General features: G+C 35.9%; 1 protein-coding gene across 1 annotated transcript in view; it reads right to left on the bottom strand.

Moving 5' to 3' along the window:
• Window positions 1-6: 6 nt before the first annotated feature.
• Window positions 7-869, bottom strand: part of LOC122341549 (ADP-ribosylation factor-like protein 5C) — a 2656-nt gene continuing 1793 nt past the window's right edge. The window contains exons 4-6 of the mRNA XM_043234999.1: window positions 862-869; window positions 187-364; window positions 7-77 (exon numbers count right to left, since the gene is read on the bottom strand). The exon at window positions 862-869 is cut by the window's right edge and continues 50 nt beyond it. Coding sequence (XP_043090934.1) covers window positions 29-77; window positions 187-364; window positions 862-869 — 235 coding nt within the window. The 3' untranslated portion in view covers window positions 7-28. The remainder of the gene's footprint in view (window positions 78-186; window positions 365-861) is intronic.

The raw sequence follows: 869 nt of genomic DNA on the forward strand, positions 1-869 counted from the left end.
CAGAGGTTTAAGGAGCACTGTTGCTGGACTAATTCGCCACAACGCGGGAGCGCATCCAATCCAGACTGGCTGGTAAACTGTAGGGGGTGCAAATTAAATACACAGGCTTTAACTCGGATGACTTGGAAACATTTTTGACAAAGCAAAGTGCTCAGGTAAACATGCACTCATAGAAAACGTACATACCCTTCTCCAGTGAGAGCGCAACAGGCCTGGACATGCCAGGAGCGAGCGTTGAGCGAGCTGAGAGTCAGACTCTGAGAGATCTCTGCAGCAGACATGCTGTTCTTCATGTCCTGCTTATTCGCCAAAACCAGCACCGAGGCGTTCTGCAGGTCCTGTGTGGACACACAAGGAGGAGAAGCTGTGAGATTAAACCATCAGCATTAAAGAATAAATGTTTAAAAAGGGTTTGGACCAGGGCTGGTCTAACCCAACCCTGAAAAAAACACTTCAATCATTTGTTTGCATATTTAAGATGTACACAACGTCCCGAAAGGTACCTAGATTTCAAAATCACATGTTAAAACGTTGTCAGTAAAATAATGCATGTTTGTTTTTATTTTGGTGAATATAAATGAAAAATAATGTTTTGTCAATTTAATGAAACAAAAACATTAAAAACATTATTGGCATGGATATATTACAACAAATAGGCTATGGTTTCTCCTGAGAATATTATATATTTATATATATTAGTAAAATATAAAAGTAAAAAAAATAACAATAAGAAATGACAACTAAAATAACAACTTAGAAATAAAAGAATTTAAATTCTAGTTTTTTTTTTATGTTTTTAAACATTTCTCAAATTATAAATAACACAAAACCATTTTCTTTAAACCATGATAGTACACATGCAAAGTGCA

The sequence above is a fragment of the Puntigrus tetrazona genome, chromosome 3 (genome assembly GCF_018831695.1).
Source record: "Puntigrus tetrazona isolate hp1 chromosome 3, ASM1883169v1, whole genome shotgun sequence".
NCBI lineage: Eukaryota > Metazoa > Chordata > Actinopteri > Cypriniformes > Cyprinidae > Puntigrus > Puntigrus tetrazona.